At 52.0% G+C, this 24,353-nt stretch overlaps 2 protein-coding genes across 8 annotated transcripts in view; one reads left to right on the top strand and one right to left on the bottom strand.

The window, feature by feature from the left end:
* The first annotated feature begins 822 nt into the window (after positions 1-822).
* TUBB2A (tubulin beta 2A class IIa) lies at positions 823-4,691 on the top strand. 2 transcript variants are annotated; one of them, XM_058285178.2, is made up of 4 exons: positions 823-964; positions 2,133-2,241; positions 2,572-2,682; positions 3,425-4,691. In XM_058285178.2, exons 1-4 carry the CDS (start codon positions 908-910, stop codon positions 4,483-4,485), a joined length of 1,338 nt encoding a protein of 445 aa, XP_058141161.1. In that variant the 5' UTR covers positions 823-907; the 3' UTR covers positions 4,486-4,691. The 2 variants fall into 2 exon arrangements, with proteins under 2 accessions (XP_058141161.1, XP_058141162.1); XM_058285179.1 differs by lacking the exon at positions 823-964 and adding an exon at positions 1,742-1,756.
* A 759-nt stretch (positions 4,692-5,450) lies between these two features.
* Positions 5,451-24,353, bottom strand: part of BPHL (biphenyl hydrolase like) — a 40,873-nt gene continuing 21,970 nt past the window's right edge. For 3 of the 6 annotated variants that reach the window (XM_058285181.2, XM_071210954.1, XM_071210953.1), the window contains 3 exons: positions 22,283-22,414; positions 17,946-18,069; positions 10,740-10,902 (listed from right to left, as the gene is read on the bottom strand). In XM_058285181.2, the coding sequence (XP_058141164.1) occupies positions 10,755-10,902; positions 17,946-18,069; positions 22,283-22,414 (404 nt within the window). In that variant the 3' untranslated portion in view covers positions 10,740-10,754. Of the gene's footprint in view, positions 5,860-10,739; positions 10,903-17,945; positions 21,265-22,282; positions 22,415-24,353 lie in introns of those variants that run through there. The other 3 variants (XM_058285180.1, XM_012521544.4, XR_011647026.1) reach the window with 2 other exon arrangements.

Below are 24,353 nucleotides of genomic sequence, written 5' to 3'. Positions count from 1 at the left end.
GCTGCGGGCCTCTGTTTCTCTTCTCGCGCGCGCCCACACCCGCACGCAGGATTTTCCACTTTTAAGTCGTCTTTCCGAGGACCCAAGAGCAAACACGTGACAGCGAGCTCGAGGCCTCCGAGTCCCCTCCCCAGCCCCTCCCCAGCCCACCGTCACCCTGACGTTTATGCACCCCCTCCCGTCCCTCCCGTCTCGGCTCTCCCCGGGGGTCCCTCTCCTCCCCCCACCGTCCCGGGGGTCTCCTCCGTTCCCATTCCCCCCAGCCTCTCCCCGCGTCTACACTCGCCGGAATAGGCCGGGAGCGAGGCTGGGCGTGGGGGACCCCGCCCGGGGAGAGCTAGCTGTAGAGTCCCCCCGAGACCCGCGTCAATTCTCGGTTCCCTACTCCGGAAAGGGTCCTCGGTGGCCTTCGCCGACCCCCGAAGCCGAGGGCGCCTTTGGGAGGCAGCACCCCGCCGCCCGGGCCCGGGACCTGGTCTCCGGCCCCTCTTGGGGTTCAAGGAGCCGGGGGCCCGCCGGGGGCTGCGGCCTTTCCCCGGGGGCCGGTGCGGGGCCCGGGGGCGGCACCGCCGGGTTGGGGAGGGGGCGGCTGGCGGGTCCCAGATGGGGACCGCCCTTCCCCGCGGGCCCCCAGACTGCGCTCCCCGGCCGGCTGGCGGGCGCCCCGCCGCGCCCCGGCTCCCCCTCGCGGTGCCGCAGCCCTCCGCCCCGCCGCCGCGCCCCATTACCTCACTCGGGGCGGGGGTGCGGGGGCGCGGGGGCGGGGCCGGGGCGGGGCGAGCGCGCCCGCTGCTATAAAAGGGCGGCGGCGGCGGCGCGCGGGGTCTCTGCGCCCCCGCCAGCCCGCCGGTCCTCCTGCGCCCGCAGCCCCGAGGCCCGCGCCACCCCCCGCTCCGCAGCCGGCACCATGCGCGAGATCGTGCACATCCAGGCGGGCCAGTGCGGCAACCAGATCGGCGCCAAGGTGGGCGCGCCGCGCGCGGCGGGGGCCGGAGGGCGGCTGGGGGGCCGGGGCCGGGGGTCCCCGCGGCGGGCTCGGCGGCCGGGGTGGGCGCGGGGGCTTGGCCTTGGCCGCCGGGCGGGGCCCGGGAAGCCGCCCGACCTGCCGCGAGGCGCCCCGAACCCAGGCCCTTTGGAGTCGGCCACGACCCTTTCGAGGGGTGTAGGGGGCAGTCCCCGCGGGCAGGGGAGTCTCGGTGATTTGGAGAGGGGCTGGGGTCCTATTGATCCGGGGGCCTCCGGGTGGGATTTCAATTTGCGTATTTCGGTCTGTCGTTTGAATGAAAATAAAGTGCAATGTCATTGGGGTGACAGATGCTGTAGAGAGGTAGGTTACCCAGAAAAGGATGCCGGGTCCATTCTCTTAATATGGGCACCGATGTCTGGGGCGGATGACACAGAGGGCGAGAGGCGCGTGGGGAATGCACAGGCGGCCTGTCAGTTACTGGCGGGGTCGGGCGGCGCCGAGCGGGCAGTGGCGCAGGGGTGTGGGCGCGCGCCCGTCTGCAGAGGGATGGGGTCTCTCCAAGCCGCCATGTTGCCCACCCAACCCCCGCCCCCTTTCCTGCCGTGAAGTCACAATGGAGTCTCCTCCGTGCTCGCGGCCAGCTCCTTCGCTGCCCACCCTTGCTCCCGCCTGCCCTGCCCCTTCCGCGCCTCCCCGCGGGGCCCGTGCCTGGAGGTCAGGCTCCAGCTTGGAAGGTCTGGGTGGGCTCTGGTGTCCAGGAGACGTTGACCCTGGGGAGGCAGCAGCAGGGTGAGCGGATCCTGGGAGGTGGGGCGGGGGGGGAGGGGGGGATGCCGGACATCCAGCCCCGCCAGGGAGGGCGGTGACACAGCCTCCCTGGCTCCCCAGCTTCCTCTAAAAGGGGCTCCGCAGCGCCCACCTTGCTCCTTCCACGCTCTGCCTGCCAGTCTGTTGCCATAACATGGCGCTGCGCTGCGGATTTTCCAGGCGCCGCCGCAGCAGCTGCTGGAGGAAACGGGCGTGCAGCTATTTTGTCTGTCTGGCTCAGGAACTGCCTGCCCACGGTGGCTGATGGCTAGGAGGTGGGAGGAAGAAAGAGGGCATCTTCAGGGACAGGTGGGATGCCAGGCTAATGGGTGGCTCCGTTTCTATTTTTTAATGCTAGTTTTGGGAGGTCATCAGCGATGAGCACGGCATTGACCCCACCGGCAGTTACCACGGCGACAGTGACCTGCAGCTGGAGAGAATCAATGTCTACTACAATGAAGCTGCTGGTAATGAGTTTTTTTTCTGATCATAGTTTTTCCATACTGTGGCAGACAAAAATGTGTTGGGAACATACATGGGACCAAGAACCGCTTCTTGCATTTATCTTAAATGCCCACTGCTCAAAAATACACTTTGTCATGCCTTAAGACTGCTGCATGTTTGCCATGGCTGAACACGCTAATTATCTTCTTTTTTAGAGCACAAAATTCTCTTTTGTCTCAGGTGCTGGAATGTTCTCTACTGAATTTGGATGTGAAAGCTGCAGGGGGCACAGCCTCTCTCCCACGGTTGCTTTGCCCACTGCAGGTCTCAGTCCTGCTTTTCTGCCCCGACAGGTAACAAATACGTACCTCGGGCCATCCTGGTGGACCTCGAGCCCGGAACGATGGACTCGGTTCGATCCGGGCCATTTGGCCAGATCTTCAGGCCGGATAACTTCGTGTTTGGTGAGTAGTGGTGATCAGTTGGAACTGGCTGGCTACGTGCTTCACTTTCTTTCTTCCTAAACATGACAATTCTTAGAGTTTAGCACTTCGTGGAGAGCTGTGTGTCCGTGGGCACCCCAGGTCTCTACCTGACCCCACCCGGGCCAGCGAGCACTGCTTGCCTGGCCATTCGAGGGCTCAAAGCACTTTACAGCCTGCGGTGGGCTACCGGACATTCCCATCTCCACGAGCCTCAGATCGTTTAAGAATGGAGTGATGAAAGGGCTCCAAACACAAGTTAATGGGCTACAGGTAATTTCAAAGGCCCGGTGACAACAGGTAACTGCTGAGAGAAGCCCAAAGCCAAAAAACAGGTTGTAACCAGCACAGTTCAGATACCTGCTTAGACCGGTCTTTTCCATCTGATTACATTGTACTCTTGCCTTTGCTTTTTAATTGCGTGTAATTTGAGGATGTACATCGTCATGTCTCTTAATTTTATAACCAGTGGGATTTAGATCAATCCACCTTCTTTTTCAAATAATAGCCTCATAGGAACTAAACTTGGTTTTTAGTTTATGATCCTCCATGTTTTCGAGGGTCATTGCTACAGAGAAAACTATCTTTAGGTAAAAAAAGAGGATCTATAAAGAGAAGTATCTGCATCTTTAAGGCAAATCTTACATTCTCTTCCAAAGTGAAAATTCTGGCAATCAGAATTCCTTATGTTTTAGTGCCTAATATTCTCCTTTCCCTTTGACAGGCCAGAGCGGGGCTGGGAATAACTGGGCCAAGGGCCACTACACGGAGGGGGCCGAGCTGGTGGACTCGGTCCTGGACGTGGTGCGGAAGGAGTCGGAGAGCTGCGACTGCCTGCAGGGCTTCCAGCTGACCCACTCGCTGGGCGGCGGCACGGGCTCGGGCATGGGCACGCTGCTCATCAGCAAGATCCGCGAGGAGTACCCCGACCGCATCATGAACACCTTCAGCGTCATGCCCTCGCCAAAGGTCTCGGACACGGTGGTGGAGCCCTACAACGCCACCCTCTCCGTGCACCAGCTGGTGGAGAACACCGACGAGACCTACTCCATTGACAACGAGGCCCTCTATGACATCTGCTTCCGCACCCTCAAGCTGACCACGCCCACCTACGGGGACCTCAACCACCTGGTGTCGGCCACCATGAGCGGGGTGACCACCTGCCTGCGCTTCCCGGGCCAGCTCAACGCCGACCTGCGCAAGCTGGCTGTGAACATGGTGCCCTTCCCGCGCCTGCACTTCTTCATGCCCGGCTTCGCCCCGCTGACCAGCCGGGGCAGCCAGCAGTACCGGGCGCTGACCGTGCCCGAGCTCACCCAGCAGATGTTCGACTCCAAGAACATGATGGCCGCCTGCGACCCCCGGCACGGCCGCTACCTGACGGTGGCCGCCATCTTCCGCGGGCGCATGTCCATGAAGGAGGTGGACGAGCAGATGCTGAACGTGCAGAACAAGAACAGCAGCTACTTCGTGGAGTGGATCCCCAACAACGTCAAGACGGCCGTGTGCGACATCCCGCCGCGCGGCCTCAAGATGTCGGCCACCTTCATCGGCAACAGCACGGCCATCCAGGAGCTGTTCAAGCGCATCTCGGAGCAGTTCACGGCCATGTTCCGGCGCAAGGCCTTCCTGCACTGGTACACGGGCGAGGGCATGGACGAGATGGAGTTCACCGAGGCCGAGAGCAACATGAACGACCTGGTGTCCGAGTACCAGCAGTACCAGGACGCCACGGCCGACGAGCAGGGCGAGTTCGAGGAGGAGGAGGGCGAGGACGAGGCCTGAGGAGGCCTCTGGGTAGATCGTGCATCCTTCGTGAACTTGACTGTCGTCCTCAAGCATGGTTGTTTTTTTTTATTTGTACACTATGGTGCTCAGTTTTGCCTCTTGTCAGAAGTCAACACTGTTGATGTAACAACGTGGATCTCCTCTAAAAAGTACAGTATTGTCTGCTAAGATATCTATACTAATAAAAAAGCATGTGTCCAGAATGTAGCGGTCTCTTTAGTGTCGCTTCAGGGAATTTTCATTCCTTCCCCAAAACCTTTGCATCAAGTTCCAGGGCTGAGGGACTTTGTTTTTTGAAAATTAAGCCCATTTATTTCTAATGGATAGGATTTCCTCAGTTATTTCATTTTTAAAAAGTCACAGTTTAGCAAGTCCATGATGTGTACTATCCTTTGCATAGAGCAGATACCTGAAAATCACATGTGGGAGGAATGGATATGTGAACTGAGGACAGTGCTAGCTTCTTTCTGTATACAAAAATGAGCCCTCAAGCCCACAGAGGAAACCCCATGTTCACACTGATTTTTCCCATGTTTTGTTTTCTGTTTTGCTCTTTTCTGATACTGGAGAAACAGCGGAAATATTGGAACAACAAGTACCACTTAATGATGAGCAATGTGCATTTTGGCTTAGAGTCTTACATTGAGGCCAAGAGCCCACTGAGTTCAAGCCTCTGCTGAGTAGTTTTAACTAACGGCCTTCCTGCCCTTTCACGGGCCCCGTAGTAAAATAAGGACCCAGGAGCGCTGAGCGATTTGGGGTTACAGCCAACCTGTGCCCCTCTTTTGCTGTCTTCCCAGCCACCTTGTGGATCTGCAGGCAGAGGCCCTTGGCCAAGGTCTTCTCTACCTCTACTTCCCTCTGAGCGATGTGCTAAATACACAGGCAAGTGAATGACCGCACCTCTCAGGTCGAAGGCACGGCGTGAATTTGTGGTGTCCCCACACAGAACACAACAAAGCTCTGCATGAGAAATTTTATTTGAAAGTAAGGTAAATCATGGTATGAATGTGCTTTTTAAGACAATGGTAGAAACTCACTACTCCATGTTAAACAATCAGATGTTAACTTCTGTAGAGGTTGTCTTTTAAGACGCCATGCTTTCCTTGGCTGCTAAGGCAACTCAGCATTTGATCACAGGCCATTGGCACAGAGATGCTGGGAGGCTGGAGAGGCTCGGGAGGCCAGGGGAACGGGAGGGGGTTTCAAAGGCAGGGGTTGGAGGCGACATGATGAGCCCCACACAAGGAACCAGCAGGACTCAACGTTTCTCAGGGACATTTTCAGCGTAGGAAATCTTCTACTAACTGGTTGAATTCATCTGCAAAACGTAAGTGCAGGTTGTGCTTGCCTTCCGGCATCAGGTGCAGCCTGAAAAAAAAACACAGAGCTTGGAACCAGTGGCCCGTCCATTTAAAAATCTTTCACATTACAGTGACTGCTATTGGGGAGAAAATGTAAGACAAGCGGCCTGAACTTGACGCCAGTCTAGCTCTTCAGGTAAGCCCTCCGCGGCCGTCACGGCGGGCTGGAACTGTGGGTGGCTCTGAGTCACCTCCCTGAGCAGCACAGCGCACCCCCTAAATGTGGAGTTCCATTGTGCAGCCAATGGTTTGACTCTGAAGTTGGCTGAGAGAGGGATGTGATCTGGTTACTTAAAAATATATATATTGAATGAAGTTGCTATTGAGAGGTTGGAAAGATGACCAAAAAATAAGAACTGTCCAGAACCCACTGGATTGGGGCAGGTGTGTCTTGGGGTGGGTAGGGAGAGCAGGGGTGCAAATCAATTCCCAGCCACCCCCAGGCTGCTGTTCAAGGTTCCAAATCCCCCCCACATTTTTGGACACACGGCATTTATAGGACAGAGTGGTGGACAAATCAGCCTGTACACAAGCTCCTGGGGCCGCCTCTTCTTTAATAAAAGCTGCCTTCTCTGAGCGCGACATTGTATTTGTGCCCCAAATGCTCAGAAACAGCAGAAGCTTTAAACAAAATTAAAGCTTTCTAGGATGTAAATGCAAATTCAACCTATTTTTGTCTACCGTGACAAGTGGACATTACAAGGACTTACTGGGGCAAAAGGATCATCGCCCCATGTCTGATGATCTGCTCTCTCAGCAACTAGGGGCTGAGAAGTGTGAGAACCTCGGTGAGCCCCAGGGATGGTGTGTGGGGAAAGGGAGGCTGAGCGCAGCAGAACCGTCCTTGGAAAATTCCGGGCCTCTTGCAACGCAGTCACTGGGGAACGGAGGGAAGGAACAAGACAATCCCGACAGTCTACTCGAGAGGAGCATAGACGGTTGGCATCTTTCGGGTGCCGATCGGAACAGCCAGGAAATTCTAAATATAGTTTAATGCATTTCAACGACAAGAAGGACGAGCGGCGCTCACCCTAAGGCAAGACCTCGGCTGCCTTACGCCAGGGCAGGCGTGCGAGAAAGCTCAGGGCCTCTGTTTTCTCGGAGGGGCAACAGAACACCGCCAAGGGTGCCGAGAGGTCCCAGAAGGGCAGGTCCAGGCTAAACCGCATGTGCTAATCTGCTCTAAGCTGGATTCCAAGGCAGGGAACCCCACCTGCCCTCTTTTGTGGCTGTCCAAGCCCGTCATTGCAGTCTATGTCCCCTTCCCATGGTTTGCTCCCATGCCCAACAAGGAAGGAAAGAGACACCGACGTGAACCGCTACCTGTGGCTGCTCAGTGCTGTCTGCACCTTCCTATAGGGTTTCCAAGACCCTGCGGGAGTCAAGGCCAGCCCCTCTTCCTTACGGACAGGGGAGCCCTCAGCACGTGTTCTGAGGCAGCGCTGAAGACCGCACCGGACGCTGGGGGAATGGGAGAACTGAGGGCGCCAAGGAAATGGCTGTTGGCTGGATGCCTTTCAGCAGCCCTTTCAAGGTCCTGGGCAAACCCTCCTCCTGGAGGTCCCAGGCAGGATTCCCTACACCTAAAACCCACGTGTAGTCCTCTTTGGGAACAGTGTTGCAAAAGACAGGTGTAAACACACAGCTGTCCGCAACTCTGCTGGTGACCTAGATTCTCACCATAGAACAAAAGGATCTATTCGCATGCTCCATGGAGAATGGTTTTCCAGCAATCGCCTTCTGCAGGAAAGTAGGAGGAAAACCCCAGCCCCAACCACGGGAAATGGAGGGGCCTCCGGGAGTTTCCGAGCAAGTACCCATTGCCGGGCAAGGCCCCTTACTGCATTAGAAAAAGGGAAGAGATTCCAGGTCTTTTGGGGGCTTAAAAGAGGTTTCATTCCACAGTGCACATTTGGTGGTTCCTTGACTTCTGCTTGACACAGTCCTCCTCGAATGTTCTTTTTTTTGACATGACCCAGCGACGTTACTGTCCTTCTTCATTCTAACCTTCTGCAGCTGTAGATAAGAACGAAGCCTGCATCCCTAAAGAATAAGCTGTAACGTTTTTTTTCTTCACTTCTGATGAATGTAATAAAACTCAAAATTATCTGTGAACCCATACGATTTCCAGGAAGGCTGAGAGCCGTTTCTAAACTGAAAACTAAAAGAGGCTACGGGTTGTTCTACCTCGATGACGTTCTACCTGATGAAGCTGGCCAGCCATTACTTCCTTCTGAGGCTGTTCACACCTGGCTGCCAAGGTTTATTCAGACGTGGAGGCTTTTTGAGGGAGGGCCCCTCCGGCTGGCAGGGGCTACTGGGGAAGAGAGCACCCTGCCCTGGCCAGGGACTCCAGCTTCTTGGAGGAGAGCCAGAGGCGCCACTTTCCTGCTCTCAATGGGATCCTGTCTACTGAGTCTCTGAAAGAGAGAAAAGCACCCCAAAGTCTGCTTTGAGCAGTGCTGCAGCTGGAGGGATGGCTCCGGGCAGCGGGGGCTGCTGGAATGCGGAGCTAAACCCCGTGTGGAGGCCAGAGCTAAACCCGGGCAGGTCTGGGCGCTGCTCACTCGGGAGGCCCTCTGCCTGCAGAGCAGGGACACGGCCTCGGGGCCCAGGCCTGGGCTCGCCAGCGTGGAAACTACACCTGCAGGCTACATCGCCTCCCTGAGCCCAGCTCCTCACCTGGATCACAACACCTACCCCGTAGGATGCTCTGCGGAGGACACGAGATCCCACAAGAGGTCTACTGTCCCAAGGGGAGCTTTGGGGGGTACCTGCTGCTGTGGTATCGTTGTCCTCGCGCCGCACGTCACAGGGCAAATTCCTGGTCTGGGTTCTCGTTCTACACAGTTTGCTAATAAGAAGCCAGCTCAGGGGAAGCGGACTTGGCCCAGTGGTTAGGGCGTCTGTCTACCACGTGGGAGGTCTGCGGTTCAAACCCCGGGCCTCCTTGACCCGTGTGGAGCTGGCCCACGTGTAGTGCTGATGTGCGCAAGGAGTGCTGTGCCAAGCAGGGGTGTCCCCCGTGTAGGGGAGTCCCATGTGCAAGGAGCGCGCCTTGTAAGGAGAGCCACCCAGCGCGAAAGAAAATGCAGCCTGCCCAAGAATGCGAAAGAAAGTGCAGCCTGTGCAAGAATGGCACTGCACACACGGAGAGTTGACACAGCAAGATGACACAACAAAAATAGACACAGATTCCTGTGATGCTGATAAGGATAGAAGTGGTCACAGGAGAACACGCAGCGAATGGACACAGAGAGCAGACAACGGGGCGGGGAGGGGTTAGAGGAGAGAAATTTTTTAAAAAGCCAGCTCAGGGCGCCTCTCCAAGGATGTGCCTATTCACTGGTGCCGGCTCTCCCCTCCCTGGAAGGCTGTCCCCTGAGAGAGGGGCCGCGGGGAAGATTTGCCTAGAAAGGGCGCGACACGGCGCTCTGAGGCACCAGGACTCACCTGCCTGAGGCCCTGGCCGGCCGTGGGGAGAGGCCAGGCTGGTGACCACAGGTCAGGCCTGGGCAGGCAGTTCTCCCTTCGCAGGAGCAGCAGCGGCAGGAGGAGGGGGAGGGCCTGAGGCGGGGAGAGGGTGGGGAGGGCACAGCTGATCCGGGCTGGGGGTTCTGGAGGCGGAGCCCAGGTTCCTCCCTCCAGCCAGGACGACCCTGAACCTGGCCTCAACTTTCCCCTACACTGGAAACAGCCTTGGTCCTCAAGAGCCATCTCCTCGGTGGGCTGACGCCGTCCCTGCCGGTGCTGGCTCCCACCGGCCCCCGAGCAGGACTGGGACCCCTCCCCACTGGGGGCCAATCCCGAAGAGCCAAAGACGCTGCAGAGAGGCCCTGGCCTCCCCTGGGATTCTGACGGAGGACAGCATCTAGGCCAGCGCGCCCCACGGGCAAGTCACCACCAGCCCAAGCCCTCGTGGGCACAGCACGCGGCCGAGACCCCTACGCCGTACACCTGCTCGGGGAATGCGTCAGGGGGCAACCTGCCCCAACCTGCATCAGCCACCCCTGGGCATCCCCGGGGGCTGCCCAGCGGTGCCAACGCCGGCCCCCCACCCGCCCAGCGGCATGAGCTCCTGCTCCGTCTGCGGGGACACAACCTTCGTCTTTCCTTCCTCCTCCTGCTCTGGCAGAGGAGACAGAGGGACAGGAGCGCCAGGCATGTCACGCCAGGCATGGGGCAGGCACCCGGGCCGTAAGAGGCCCTGCCGGCGCGCCAACCCGCCACCTCCACGACACTGCTCCAGACCCCAGAGCAGTGATTCCTCTCCTACGGCGCCGGAGCTCCGCACACGCAGCCCGAGGCGCCCCTCCACTGTGGACTGCGGCAGGGCTGGGGCAGCCGGACTCTGCACCCCGCACATGGGCCTGGGCGCCCCTCCGTTGTGGACTGCGCCAGGGCTCAGGCTCAGGCAGCCAGTCTCTGCACCCTGCAGTGGGCCTGGAAGCCCCTCCGCTGTGGACTGCGCCAGGGCTCGGGCTCTGGCAGCTGGTCTGCACCCTGTGGGTGGGCTTGGGTGCCCCTCTGCTCCGTGCTGTAGCATGGCTCTGGCTCAGGCAACTCATCTGCACCCCGCAATGGACCTGGTGCCCCTCCGCTCTGTCCCGCAGCAGGGCTCCGGCTCAGGCAACTCATCTGCACCCCGCAGTGGACCTGGTGCCCCTCCGCTCTGTCCCACAGCAGGGCTCGGGCTCAGGCAGCCAGTCTCTGCACCCTGTGGGTGGGCCCGGGCACCCCTCCGCTCTGTCCTGCAGCAGGGCTCGGGCTCAGGCAGCCGATCTCTGCACCCCGCACCTGGACCTGAGCCGCCGCCGCTGACCCCGTCCCCCAGGGGCCCAGCCTTGGAGTGCCCTTCCTGCTCTCGCCTCTCTCCCTCTCCCCATGGACTGAGCACCTGAGCTAGGAGAGCAGATCCTGAGGGGGCCCCTGGTGCTCGCCTGGTGGGAAGGGCTGCTCCTGTGCAAGGGGCCGAGTGGCCTGGGGAGAGGAGGGGCGGGAGGAGGGCCAACAGGTGGGGGCTTCACTGGGGAGGACGCCTCTGTCCCAGCTGTGACTCGAAGGAGAGGAAATTGGGTCAGGCCTAGAAAGTGGGACAGGGGGGGTTCTGTGCCCTGCGCCGGGCGTTCGCAGCTGGGCCTGAAGCGCCCTGAGTAGACGGAGTGAAGCCCCGGGCCCTTCTGGGGCCCATCCACCCCAGCATCAATGGGTCCAATCGGTGCCAGCCTCAGCGCAACCGGGGCTCCCAGAGAGCAAGACTGGGGGCTCCAGGGGTGGCGCAGAGGGCGCCCGCGCAGGGGCTGGAGAACAACGGGAGGGAGGGAGAGCTGGACCTCAAGGGGCCAGAAGACTCAGGGTCAGGGTCGGCCGGCTCAAGGGGAAGCCGAAGGCCGGGCGCTGGCCCTGTCAGTTTCACTCCCTGGAGCTCTTATTTGAGGTTCTACATTTTGGACTTCTGCATACAGGTCCGTTAGGGGAAGGCGTTCAACTGCCAGCAAATAAATGCTAAAACCACAGAACCTGAATGCTCTCTAAGGCCTCTTTGCTTCCAAGAGAGCCTGCTCCTGCTCCCACAAAGAGAGAAAGAGAAATTAACAAGCAGGAAGCAGGGCCTGCACAATTCCATCCCACATTCTGCCTCACTCTGAGGATGGAAAGGTAGCTGGGTATTTGTTTCATTGTGGTCTCTGTTTCTTGGTAAAAGCGTTGAGGGGCAGACTGTGTCTGGAAGTTTAATTATAATTATAAATGTACCCGGCTGCCGTGTTGTCAGCTGGCCGGGTGCACAAGCAGCACATGGTGATTTGGGTACTCAAGGAACCCACCTTCCTTTTGTGGGGTCCAGAGTGAACCTACAATGTCCAGTGTAGCTTCTCACACAGCAGGGCTGGTAACATTTTACCTAGAACCCATGACTTCCAAAAGAATATTGCTAGGAGAAAAGGGTCTTCCGTAAACAGTCTACTGAGATTAGTACCATCTGACGGTTAAGTGTGTATTTTTCTGCCATTTGATGTATTCTGTTGCTAGGAGATGGGTCTGGAACAGACTTCGTAAATTAAACTATTTCTCAGGCTGACTTTTATTGAACTTACTTGCTCTTTAAGGGGACACACTGCACTTACTATAACCATCTGTGTGCAAAAACCTGTACAATCTCTGGAACTATAAGACAATGAACTGGGTCCCCAAGCGTATTAATCCAACTCTTTTACCATCACATTCAAATACGGGGACGTTTATGGAAGGGGGCGAGTACTCTAGTAGGAGAAAAAAAATCTAGGCTGTGTCTATGAAACGTGGGAGGGTGACAAGCGCTCAGCCTTGATTCTGTCATCTGTAAAGTGAAGGTCATATTTATTCCTAAGTTTGTTGTGAGATATAATGAGATTTATGTAAAAACTCTTTTTAAAATACAAAATGCTATATGGGTACAGGGTTAATAAAGGTTTACAGTCATTATGTTTTATTGCAGAATAAGGTATTTTCCTTATGTAAACTTCTCAGAGGAATGTGGGGTTAAGATTCATCATTAAATACTATGATGGGGAAGCACAGGACTGTTTCTCCATCTGCTTTTGCTGCTGGATTGTGGGGACTTTGTGGACAGGGAGTACTACTAACCATGCTGAGCAGGGCTTGCACTTAGTAGGCCCTCAGGAATGGGCTGATGGGAGTACTACTAAGCATGCCGAGCAGGGCTTGCACTTAGTAGGCCCTCACAAATGGGTTGAAGGGAGTACTACTAAGCGCGCCGAGCAGGGCTTGCACTTAGTAGGCCCTCAGAAATGGGTTGAAGGGAGTACTACTAAGCGCGCCGAGCAGGGCTTGCACTTAGTAGGCCCTCAGAAATGGGCTGATGGGAGTACTACTAAGCATGCCGAGCAGGGCTTGCACTTAGTAGGCCCTCACAAATGGGTTGAAGGGAGTACTACTAAGCGCGCCGAGCAGGGCTTGCACTTAGTAGGCCCTCACAAATAGGTTGAAGGGAGTACTACTAAGCGCGCCGAGCAGGGCTTGCACTTAGTAGGCCCTCAGAAGTGGGCTGACAGAGGGCAGGGGAGAAGGGAGGGACAGAGGGAAAGAGGAAGGAGTTCTCAAAAGAACTTCACAGAATCCTAAAGAAGTCCTGAGTAAAGACGGCACCTCTGGAATTACTCTCTCATCTCTGAAGGGATCAAGGTTCACTGGGGTGCTTATTTTCTAGAACCTCGGTAAAAAATACCACGCTATGTGTCTCCCAGATCCATCCCATTTTTTCCTTCAGGGTATACATCCACAGCATGGAAATTTATACAACTTTGGATTTTCATCTTGATATAAGTAATGGGAAGCTGACTCCCATGGTAGTCCAAATATTTAAAACACAGATTTCTAATTCATACAAAAAATCGACGGGATTGAATAACAGAATTTCTGCTGACATGTCAGGTTCTCAGATGCCAGAGCTGACTGGCAGAAATAAGGATGAAAAAACAAGCGACATATTCCTGTTATTTGATCGAGTAAATCAGTGACATGTCCTGGTATAGGTTGGTATTTTGTGGTTCTCAGTAACAGGTTTCTAATGATATGTATATATACACACACACACACGGCTGAAATAACATGGAAAGCTTACAACATAATTTTAAGTGGAAAAAAGGAAGATTCAGAGTTGTGATAGAATGTGATTACATCAATGTTAAAAATACTAGGAAAAAAACCCCACAAGTGCTAATAACAGTAGTAATTAAACGGGTGGTAAACTATGGATGATTTGTTTTCTTCTTTTGGTTCTACGAATTTTCTTCACTGGGTAGACAGTACTTCTATAATGATGAAAAATTAATTTGAAAATTCCCAAGTTCTATAAAATTGTCTTAGTTAACAGGGATTGTCACCAACATTCTACAACAGGACTAGGAGTGCATTTGCCAGTCCCACAAGAAGATGAGACTTTATCTGAGGATTTCTTTCCTCTAGATTATCAGTTACCTGCTGCTGGGGAGGGACTCACGTCCTTCACAAGACATATTCAAATCCTAACCCCTGATCCTGTGGGCGTGACCCCATTTGGAAACAGGACCTTCCAAGATTCTATTTAGATGAGGCCAAATTGAATCCATAGGAATAAAGTCCCTCTAGTGAGAAGACATCCAGACAGACACAGAGGGCTGAGCAGGAGGAGAAGGCAGGAGAAGCCACGTGACGGAAGCGGAGATACAAGTCAGGGAACCCTAAGGCCGGCGGCAAGCCAGCACCGGAACACTACACACTGGGAGAAAGCACAGCCTGTCGAGAGCTTGACACTGGATTTCTAGCCTCCAAAACTGTAGGACAATACATTTCCATTGTTTAAGTCAACCAGTCTGTAGTAATTTTTTCTAGCAGCCCTGGCAAACTAAGACACCCACAAGCATAGCTCCTTGTCCTGTTCTCCAAGGCACCCTAAAAACAGGGGTTCTGTTACTGATGTTGGAAAAATGGTGAGTGGCTGTAGCAGCTTGAATGGTTATGAATTCCAAAAACAGATATTGGATTATGTTTGGCATCTGTTCTGTACCTGGGCACGACTGAGTTATGATTAGGACTTTGATTGGGCCACATCATTAGGGCATTGAGTCCCTGCCCCTTGGTGGGTGGGGACTCAGATAAAAGGCATGGCAAAGGACAGAACTGAGGGTTTTTGATGTTGGAGCTTTGATGTTGGAGTTTGATGCTGAGGACTTTAGCTGGAGCCCTGGGAAGTAAGCTCACAGAGGAAAGAGAAGCAAACCCCAGGAAGAAGCAAGCCCTGGGATGAGAGGAATCCTGAAACCAGAGAGAAGCAAGACCCTGGAAGGGAGGAACCCAGGAAGCCTGAACCCTCACAGCTGTCGGCAGCCATCTTGCTCCAATACATGGAAATAGACTTTGGTGAGGGAAGTAACTTGTGCTTTATGGCCTGGTAGCTGTAAGCTCCTGCCCCAAATAAATACCCTTTATAAAAACCAACCAATGTATGGTATTTTGCTTCAGCAACCCTTTGACTGACTAATACAAAATTTGGTACCAAGGAGTGGGGAAATGCTTTTGCAATTACCAAAATGCCGGAACAGTTTTATAAATGGATAAGGGGTATTTTTGAAGGAATTGTGAGATGCTTGGAAGAAACGACCTACAGTGCTTTGAAGAAGAGGCTGTTGATAACAATATGGATGCTAAAGAGACTTTTTATGATGCCTTAGAAGTAAATGATGACACTATTACTGGAAACTGGAGGAAAGGGGATCCGTGTTTTAAAGTTGCAGAGAACCTAGCAAGATTAACTCCTGGTGCTTTATGAAAGGCAGAATTTGAAAATGGTGAGCCTAGGAATTTAGCTGAAGAAATTTCCAGAAGAAACCCAGAGAATGAGGCTTGGCTTCTGCTTGCAGCTTATAGCAAAATGCTAGATGAGAGAGATATGCTGGGGACTGAACTGTTGGGCACAAAGAAAACAGAAACTGATTCTGGAAATTCCAAGCTTCTGGAACTCAAGCTCGCAGATGAAAGTGCCCCATTAGAGTTACCTAAACTTGGAACTTGTAAATCAGGATTGAAGAGGCAGTTATTTTGGAAAGATTTGTGGAAAGTCTTACTGTCTGATGGCTTGGATATTTCCTTCCTGCATGCTACACCAACAAGGTTTTTGAGAGAGTTGTATGAACAAAACCACTGTCAGGTTGGACTAAAAGGGACATGGAAAGGAGAGATTGAAAGAGAAACAACTTTAAGATGAAAACCATGGAAGCTGAGATCTGGAATTAAGACATAACCTTGGGCCAAGAGAGAAACCCCACCCATATGTGAGTTTGCCCCAGCAGTTGAAGAAGGATGTTCCTGCCCAATGTTCTGGGAGAGTTTGCTACCCCAGGGTGCAGAGAGGGTGGGGCACATTCCTCAAGGATTAGGGCAGTTAAGGTCAGCACCCCACAGGTCTGAGAGGGGTGGACCTGTCCCCCATGAATTAGGGAGGGCCAGGTGGTCAACTCGTTGGTCTGAGAGGGTTTAGCCTGTATGCCAAAGGTTAGGGAAGGCCGGGTGTTCATCTCATTGCTGAGTGGGTTGAGCCTGTATGCCAAAGGTCAGGGGGAATGCTGTCTTCATATCACTGTACTAGGGAGGTTAAGACTCTAACCCAAAGATTGGGTAAGGTGTAACAATCACCCCAACACTCTTGGAGGGAGAGGTCTAGAGCTTGGTTGATATCCAGATGCTTGATGAGGATGGAACCAAGAAAATGGCCATTGGGCAAGCATGTGGAATGGGTGGGTTCCCATAAGGCCCCAAGGAGAAGAAACCATCATCTTAAGAATGACTCTCACAGATAAAGTAGATACAACCCCAGGTATTGGTTCTTTTGAGGAATAAAGAGACCCACGGGTTCTATGGTCATGGCAGATGGGGTTCACTGCCATGGCAGATGGCCCTTCTTTGGAGCTGGTGTTTCTGCGTGATGGAATTGGACTCAGAGGGGATCTCTTTTCACAAGACTTGCATGCTACTTTAATGGAATTGTAGTTGGTGCTGGGGTTTTAGATATATTTAGGGGATTTGAATCTCTGGACTGATAATATGACACCCAGGCCCAGAGCCTCAACAGACTTCAGCTCCTACACTCTGATTTATTGGACTTACCCCACTCAGCTAACATCGAGTTGAAGAAGGTCAACCACCACACCATGGAGCCTAGAGTGTCTACAACTGAAAGCAGGAGGAGTGCATCCAGTATCCATGTGGAATCTAAGCCCCCACTTGACATAGATGTGCAATGGACACAACCAATCCAATGTCCACAGAGAAAATGTGGAATGGGTGTGGGAAGGGTAGCCATGGTGGCTGCTGGGTTTGGGGAATGGGAGGAAGAGATGAGATGTGGAGGCGTTTTCGGGACGAGGAGATGTCCTGGGTGGTGCTTCACGGACAATTACGGGACATTGTAGATCCCCCCAGGGCCCACTGGATGGAACGTGGGGGAGTGTGGGCTATGATGTGGACCACTGACTATGGGGTGCAGTGATGCTCAGAGACGTACTTACTAGGTGCAATGGATGTGTCACGATGATGGGAGAGAGTGTTACTGTGGGGGGAGTGGGGGGTGGGGGCGGTGGGGGTGAATGGAACCTCATATTTTTTTAATGTAATTTTTAAAAATAAATAATTAAAAAAAAAAAAAAGAATGACTGACTCTCAGGCTGAAATAAATGGAGGATGCCTGCAGGTTTACTGAACAGTAGAGGACCCATGACTCATGTTTCCCTCCCAATTTCTCCTTATTGTAATGAAAATGTTTGTCCTTTGTCCATTTGTGTATTGGAAACAGATAAACTGTTTTGTAAGTTTCAGAGGTCTATAGCACACAGGATTTTGCTCCAAGACAAACTGTATTTCTTTAAATCAGTTGTGATATGATTTAGTACTTGCATTGTTATTGATTTAAGGTTTTTTTTAATATTGTCATTTTTAGAATTCAGAGGGTGGAGTGTAGCAGTTTGATATGGTTATGAATTCCAAAAATAGACATTGGATTATGTTTGTAATCTGGTCTGTACCTGGGTGAAATTAAGTTATGATTAGGGCTTTGATTGGGCCATGTTATTAGGGTGATAAAAGTCACGGCAAAGGACATATTTTGAGGGTTTCTGATGTTGGAGTTTGATGCTGAAGTCTTAAATTAAGCAGGAGCCCAGGGAACTAAGCTCACAGAGGAAAGAGAAGCCAGCCCCAGGAAGAGAGGAACCCTGAGCCCGGGAAGAAGCAAGCCCTGGGACACGTGGAACCCTGAACCCAGAGAGAAGCAAGACCCTGGAAGGGAGGAGCCCAGGAAGCCTGAACCCTCGCAGCTGTCGGCAGCCGTCTTGCTCCAGCACGTGGAAACAGACTTTGGTGAGGGAAGTAACTTACGCTTTATGGCTTGGTGTGTATCTGTAAGCTCCTACCCCAAATAAATACCCTTCATAAAAACCAACCGATTTCTGGTATTTTGCATCAGCAGCCCTTTGGGTGACAGATATAGCGGAGGAGTAGATGCCTTAGAAAACCCCAGCTTCTTGCTTCTCTTTCCCTTGTTCCATTTATTTCCTCACTTACCGTGACCCTTTAACGTGCTCATGGATGAAGTCGGCATGGAAACGAGGGACCAGAGGATCCTTCTCCCCGTGCACAATCAGAGTGGGACACTGAATAAGGGGCAGCAAGTGTCGGCAGATATTACCTGAAAAGGAAGCAGTAAGAAGAGCTTGCTTTACGGCAGCCATTCCACATGATACAACAAGGTGAGACACAGGACTTGGCTGGTCACTGACCCTCTCTGACCGTGGTGTCTTCTTCTGAGAAATACATGGCTTCGATTCAGTGATGCTAACATTCTGTGGGCTTCTTTTTGGTTTCTCTGCTATTTTTTAAGCTCTATTAGTATACAAGCAGTTATACCTCATTAAAATGCATAACACATGCAAAATAGTTAGAAAACTAACCAAAAAAAAAACCCCAAAACCCACAACTCCTTAAATTATGTAGGAAAAGTTTCCAGTTTAGAAACTGATGGTAGATGGTGGGCACCAAAAAGCTTTTCCTTGGAAACCGTGTCTGAAATGGCAGTTTGGGTTCCAGCTAGTCCTCTCTCTAAAGTTTATATGCTTCACCGTGAAGTTACAACTTAAACATGGTGAGTTTCTCTGCATCCACTGTGCTTCCATTATGTCTTTGACTAACAGACTTCTAAGAGATTACCAAGACCTCGCTGCCCACCATTTGCAACAAAATTTCCAAAGTGAATACGGCTGTTGAAGGCACACAGCCTGGGTGCTAGTTCCTGGACTGCAGTTTCCTGCCTGTGTGATCTCGGTGGCTTCCCTAACCACTGGGAGCTTCAGCCTCCTCCTGGGTCAGTTGCGGGTGACTGTGGCTCCCTGCGGTTGGCGTGTGGCTGTATCTCAGGTTCCTGGCACCCTACAGATGCTCCAAAGCTTAAACTCCTTTTCTCCTCTCTCCCTCCCTTCCTCCTTTGCTTCCATCACTGAGAGAGCTTTTTTTTTTCTTTTAAATTTATTTTATTTCTTTCTCTCCCCTCCCTCCCCCGCACCCCCGCCCACTTGCCCACCCCAGTTGTCTGTTCTCCGTATCTTTTGCTGCGTCTTCTTCTTTGTCCGCTTCGGTTGTTGTTGGCGGCACGGGAATCTGTGTTTCTTTTTGTTGCATCACCTTGTTGCGTCAGCTCTCCGTGTGTGCAGCACCACTCCTGGGCAGGCTGCACTTTCTTTCGCACTGGGTGGCTCTCCTTATGGGGCACGCTCCTTGCACGTGGGGCTCCCCTACACGGGGGACACCCCTGTGTGGCAGGGCACTCCTTGCGCGCATCAGCACTGCACATGGGCCAGCTCCACACGGGTCAAGGAGGCCCGGGGTTTGAACCGCGGACCTCCCATGTGGTAGATGGACGCCCTAACCGCTGGGCCAAGTCCGCTTCCCCACTGAGAATGCTTTGAACAGGCCACATAGGTGCTATCCAGGCAAGAAGGCCTCTGCCCTCCACATGTGGTGGTGGAGGGGGGTCACTGCTTGCTGTGAGATGGTAACATGCTGACCAAAGAAATACTTCTCTGGGTCTGTGCAGCTGCCCTTTCCTGTCCTGGACTGACACGTACCTGCTGATTACATGACAATGATGACACTCATGATGGTGATGTTGATGGAGGTGGTGGGGATGGTGAAGATGATGGAGGTGATGGTGACAGGGATAGGGATGGTGGTAGTGGTGGTAATGGAAGTGATGGGGATGGTGGTGGGGATGGTGATGATGGAGGTGATGCTGGTGTGGTGGGGGTGGGGATGGTGGTGATGGCAATGATGATGGAAGTGATGGTGATGGTGGTAGGGATGCTGGGGATGGTGAAGATGATGGAGATGGTGTGGTGAGGGTGGGGACGGTGGTGATGGTGATAATGGGAGTGATGGTGGTGGTGGTGGGAATAGTGGGGATGGTGATAATGAGGGAGGTGATGGTGTGGTGGGGGTGGGGATGGTGGGAATGGTGATGATGATGGAGGTGGTAGGGATGGTGAAGATGATGGAGCTGATGGCGGTGGTGGTGGGGGTAGGGATGGTGGTGATGGTGATAATGGAAGTGATAGTGATGGTGGTGGGAATGGTGGGGATGGTGATGATGATGGAGGCGATGCAGGTGTGGTGGGGGTGGGGATGGTGGGGATGGTGATGATGATGGAAGTGATGGTGGTAGGATGGTGGGGATGGTGATGATGATGGAGGTGGTAGGGATGGTGAAGATGATGGAGCTGATGGCGGTGGTGGTGGGGGTAGGGATGGTGGTGATGGTGATAATGGAAGTGATAGTGATGGTGGTGGGAATGGCGGGGATGGTGATGATGATGGAGGCGATGCAGGTGTGGTGGGGGTGGGGATGGTGGTGATGGTGATGATGATGGAAGTGATGGTGGTAGGGATGGTGGGGATGGTGATGATGATGGAGGTGGTAGGGATGGTGAAGATGATGGAGCTGATGGCGGTGGTGGTGGGGGTAGGGATGGTGGTGATGGTGATAATGGAAGTGATAGTGATGGTGGTGGGAATGGCGGGGATGGTGATGATGATGGAGGCGATGCAGGTGTGGTGGGGGTGGGGATGGTGGTGATGGTGATGATGATGGAAGTGATGGTGGTAGGGATGGTGGGGATGGTGATGATGATGGAAGTGATGGTGGTAGGGATGGTGGGGATGGTGATGATGATGGAAGTGATGGTGGTAGGGATGATGGGGATGGGGATGTTGATGGAGGTGGTGAGGATGGTGAAGATGATGGAGCTGATGGTGATGGTGGTGGGGGTGGGGATGGTGATGGTGATGATGATGGAAGTGATGGTGGTAGGATGGTGGGGATAGTGGGGATGGTGGGGATGGTGATGTTGATGGAGCTGATGGTGATGGTGGTGGGGGTAAGGATGGTGGGGATGGTGATAATGGGAGTGATGATGGTGGTGGTGGGAATGGTTTAAGCCAGTATTGCTGAGCACTCACCATGTGTTGGGAATTATTCCAACAATGTTGTACCTGTTGAACACCTAGAGTAGTGGCATGTTCTAACTAATTTGGTATGTACAATAATTTAAAATTAATTATCTTTATAGTAATTGTAACACTAATCTTTCATTGGACATTTAATCTGTATTTAGTACTATACCAAAGCTTAACATATATGATCTCATTTGATCCTCACAGCAACTTTATGAGACAGGTATTACTACCTCTAGTTTACTGATAAGGAAACTGAGGCTTAGAGAAGCTAACCTAATCTGGCCAAATCCATTCTGATGGCAAGGAAGTGGCAAAGTCAGAATTCAAACCCAGGTCTGTGACTTTCGCCAATTTAATTTTGCTTCTACTTTTGAATCTTCTTACTTTTCATGGTTCCCTTCAATAAAACATAATTAACGTTTAATCAATTTGCCTTTTTATTGCTTTATGGAATTTTTTTATTTTAAGAGTTGAGGGAAACATAGTTCAAGTACTTTCTTCTATGTATGAATAATGCATTTGAATAGGACCATTACAAAGCATATATCCAATGTTTTGAAGTTATACCAAAATGACTAACATTTCCAAATATCCTTTTCATTGTGAAAGATTTGACAAATGACTCATTCTGAAAATGACTACCTAATAGATCAAACCAGTCCTTCAATGACAGTCTTTTTGTAATTGAGTATGCACCAAGATTAAACTACTCTATTCTTTCAGCAATTAACAACAAAAATGAAAAGGGTACAGACATAAATAGCATTGTAAATGTAAATGTTAATTCAGAATTTCTCTTGAAAATGTCAATTCTTCTTATTGAGAGGAAACTAGTTAATTTTTCAAATATAGACAGAGAGACATCTGTGCATGGCCAAAGTCATACACCGTCATGCTGAGGGTGGGAAAATAATGGAATATTCTCATCCTCCTGCTAATTCTGCTAAGGCTGAGGGTCATGACAGAAAAAAAATGTCCTAGTGACAGAGGATGTGATGTGGGAAAAGGAAAACTATATGGGATATGTTATGGCTTGTTTTGTTTTCTAATGATCTATGCAGGAATGAGAAAATCAAAACTATTCAAGGCTTCTAGAGAATTATTTCTTTCACCACACATACACAAAGGACTGGGACGAAATAAGAACAATCTGCTATTAAAGACTGAACAATATGAACCTTTATATACACAGTTCTGGGTCGAGTTTAAGGCAGATTTAAATGTACACCAACTTGTGCTGTAAACAATACTAGTATTCTTTTTTCCCATCGACATGCAAAGATAATCAGTGAATTCAAGGATCACTGGGGAATTCTGAAATGCCAGGGGAGACGCTCGGGCGTCCTCTCTCACCCTCTCTGGTTTAAAGGAACCACTGATCAGTTCACGTGACCTACCGTCTGGCAGATGTTTGAACTGCATGATGCCTTCCACCCACTTTTCACAGGTCTGGGAGAGGTAGTCATACCCGTACAGGGCTTCCAGGGGCTTTCTGGTCCTCTCGCTCCATTTAGAGACATCGCGGATACCTGCAAAGCAGAAGCGAGGGGGTGTGGGGAGTGGGGTATATGGGAACCTCATATTTTTTAATGTAACATTTTGTGTGATCTATGTATCTTTTTAAAAAAAATGATAAAAAAAAAAAAGGTAGACCTCTAGCCAGGCTGATCAGGAGAAAAAGAGAAAACAGAAACCACCAATATAATAAATGAAAAAGGGAAAACCACTGCTGATTCCACAGGCATTAAAGGAATACTAATGCAACACCGAAAAAAACAAAACGAAAAAACCGGAAGCGTGGACGCGGCGGCTGGCTCCGTCCTGAGGTCTCCGCGTGCTCCGCGCACACGCTTGCCGGGGCCTGTGCACCTGCTGCCCGTCTGCCTGCCCGCTGCCCCCAGGTGGGACTGTGGCCCACTCCCAACCCCACCCGGCGCCCGGTCAAGTGTCAGGGGCCTCCGGGCTGCCCTCTCCATCTCCTCTGCCTACAGGTGTGCCGGTCTCTCTCCCCACACTGCAAGTTCCACGGGGGCAGGACTTGGCTTTGTTCACCAGGGAACCCCTGGGCCCGACACTGGCTGGCACAAACGGGCACCTGGTAAATACCTACCAGGTGAAGGAAATGAGAGCTGCAGGTAATGCTTTCTGCTGGAGCTACAAAAGAAAACAGTCCTCTAATGAGGTTCTCCTGAATAAGACTGATATAGAAGAATTGTATTTTTGTTGCTTGAGGAAAGCACACAGACTATTCATTCTCATTTCCACTGCTGAAAAAATAAGGGCCTAAATCATTAGCTCCTAACTTCAGATTCTATTACAGCCGATTCACTGTTAGGAAGAAAGTAATCACTAAAAACCACTTTTTAAAAAATGAATGAGGGAAGCAGATTTGGCTCAACTGATTGTGCGTCCACCTACTACATGGGAGGTCTAGGGTTGAAACCTAGGGCCTCCTGACCCATGTGGTGAGCTGGCCCACATGCAGTGCTGATGCACGCAAGGAGTGCCGTGCATGCAGGGGTGTCCCCCGCATAGGGGAGCCCCACACACAAGGAGTGCACCCTGCAAGGAGAGCTGCCCTGCATGAAAAAAGCGCAGCCTGTGCAGGAGTGGTGCCGCACACATAGAGAGCTGACACAGCAAGATGATATAACAAAGAGACACAGATTTCCTGGGGCTGCCTAACAAGAATGCAAGCAAAGAACACACAGTGGATGGACACAGAGAGCAGACAATGGGGGGGAGGGGCAGGAGAAAGTGGAGAAAAATAAACAAAAAAATAAATCTTAAAAAAAAAATAAACGAGGGAAGCAGATATGGCTCAAGCAGCTGGGTGCCTGCCTACCACATGGGAGGTCCCAGGTTCAGTTTCCGGTGCTTCCTAAAGATAACGAACAAGACAGTGAGCTGATGTGAAGGGCTGGCATGGCGAGCAGATGCAATAAGATGACATAGTAAGATGACACAACAAAGAGACACAGCAAGAAAGCACAATGAGGGTCACAACAATCAGGGAGCAGAGGTGGCTCAGGTGATTGGGTTTGGTTCCCGGTGCCTCCTAAAAACAGAAGAACAGAGAGCAGATAGCAAATGCAAATAATGAGAGGGGGTGGGGGGGGGCAAGAAATAAAATCAATCTTAAAAATAAATGAATGAATGAATTCAGTTATTTAGCCTACACTTTTTGGCACTTCTTTAAATTTCATTCCTTTCCATTTTCTTTGGTTCTTTCCATCAGAATTTAAAGGTTCGAATCCTCTTTAGCCTGCTAAATATTGTCTATGGGAGCCCTCGATACAGCGATTCTGCTGAATGGCCGCTGACGATATGTGCTCTCATCCAACGACAATGGATACAGAACTTCTGGACAGTGCCAGGCACACGGGGCGGGGGCGGCTCCCAGTATGTGCTTACTGAAATGAAATAACGGCCAGCAACTTCCCCAGCCCCAGGGATACTTCCACTTGG

Source organism: Dasypus novemcinctus, chromosome 22 (assembly GCF_030445035.2).
Source record: "Dasypus novemcinctus isolate mDasNov1 chromosome 22, mDasNov1.1.hap2, whole genome shotgun sequence".
NCBI lineage: Eukaryota > Metazoa > Chordata > Mammalia > Cingulata > Dasypodidae > Dasypus > Dasypus novemcinctus.
Note: the sequence above shows the minus strand (reverse complement) of the source record. Positions and strands in the feature narration are given on the sequence as shown.